Source organism: Penaeus monodon, chromosome 34 (genome assembly GCF_015228065.2).
Source record: "Penaeus monodon isolate SGIC_2016 chromosome 34, NSTDA_Pmon_1, whole genome shotgun sequence".
Taxonomy (NCBI): Eukaryota; Metazoa; Arthropoda; class Malacostraca; order Decapoda; family Penaeidae; genus Penaeus; species Penaeus monodon.
Genome location: NC_051419.1, coordinates 33,956,811 through 33,958,399, shown reverse-complemented (window position 1 = coordinate 33,958,399; position 1,589 = coordinate 33,956,811). Strand labels below are relative to the sequence as shown.

Sequence of the window (1,589 nt, the reverse complement as noted above, 5' to 3'; positions counted from 1 at the left end):
GCAGAGTGAGATCGAAACAGACAGAGATAAGCCCAACGCGCAGCCTTTTGTCAGCTATATAACCAGCGGCTGAGAGGGAGCCCTCAACACCACCTCAACCATGGTCGCCAGAGTCGCTCTCCTCCTCGCCTTCGTCGTCGCCGCCGTCAGTATATTATTCTGTTCCCTCTCTCAAGAACCAGCTCTATTAATAATTACTCACTTCTTAATGTGTTGGTTTTCAACATTCGTTTTCCAATGCTGAGATTGGTAACGTATTAATACTTTCCACTGTAAGCCGTCTAATAGATATTTCTTGGGATACTAGCATCTTAGTCTTCTGTTTCTTTCTCCCTAAACAGAGCGGAAACCCCGCCGCGAGGAAGCCATGGCACTGGAAGTCGCCGAAGCCCCTCGTCGACCCCAGGGTTCCTGCACCCGCCGGTCAGTCTTCCAAAATTTTAGTTCAAGAAGACACCTCAATGTGTAAAAACGTTCTAGCGTTCATTGTTCTCTCAGGAAGTCAAATGATAATAGTAATATTGTTATAGGAACTGGGCGCATCGTGGGCGGCACCGAGGCTGTGCCTAACTCGTGGCCCCACCAGGTGGCTCTCTTCATCGACGACATGTACTTCTGCGGCGGTTCCCTCATCTCCAACGAGTGGGTCCTCACGGCCGCTCACTGCATGGACGGGTGAGTCAGCGTGTAAAATACTGTCGATACAAGTGCATTTGTCTCGCCGTATTTCACGTACTGTGTAATCCCCTTTCGTATTCTTTTAGTGCCGGCTTCGTCGAAGTGGTGATGGGCGCCCACAACATCCGCCAGAATGAACCCACGCAGGTCTCCATGACTTCCACCGACTTCTTCACGCACGAGCACTGGAACTCCCACACTCTCTCCAACGATCTTGCCCTCATCAAGCTGCCTAGCCCGGTTCAGTTCAACGGTATCTACCAAAACTCACAATAAACGGCCCATTGCATTTAAAAAGGAGTGAAATGACCTTATTCATATTGCTTCCAGCTAACTAATCTGATATGACGCTGCATCTTCACAGAATACATTAGCGCCGTCAAGCTGCCTTCCTCTGACGTGGCTGTGGGAACCACCGTCACCCCTACAGGATGGGGCCGCCCCTCTGACAGTCAGTAATTCAAACATTTATTTTACCTCACTTCATTATACTTAAACCGATGCCATATTCTCAATGTTTAAAGATTTAACCAGTATCGACGATTATCATGCTCGTCACTGAGAACACCTCCTCCTCAAACAGGCTCCAACGGCATCTCCGACGTCCTTCGTCAGGTGGACGTCCCCATCATGGACACCGCCGACTGCAGCGCCGTCTACGGCCACCTTGGAGACGGCATCGTCTGCATCGACGCCGCAGGCGGAAAGGGAACCTGCAACGTACGAGACTTTGCCTTTACTCTCACTGCGTCAAACAACATTTTAAGGCCACTAAAGGTTTGACAAGTAGAAACTAAGTTACTTTCAGTGAAAGTAAATTTCCTTTTGCCTTTCCTCACCAGGGTGATTCTGGCGGCCCCCTCAACCTGAACGGCGTGACCTACGGCATCACCTCCTTCGGTTCCTCCGCC

The 1,589-nt window shown here is 50.2% G+C and overlaps 1 protein-coding gene across 1 annotated transcript in view; it reads left to right on the top strand.

The window, feature by feature from the left end:
- Positions 1–56: 56 nt before the first annotated feature.
- Positions 57–1,589, top strand: part of LOC119594764 (chymotrypsin BII-like) — a gene marked incomplete in the record, with an annotated part of 1,722 nt that continues 189 nt past the window's right edge. Inside the window, 7 exon segments of the mRNA XM_037943855.1 lie at positions 57–145; positions 342–423; positions 531–675; positions 765–931; positions 1,043–1,129; positions 1,262–1,398; positions 1,521–1,589. Coding sequence (XP_037799783.1) covers positions 101–145; positions 342–423; positions 531–675; positions 765–931; positions 1,043–1,129; positions 1,262–1,398; positions 1,521–1,589 — 732 coding nt within the window.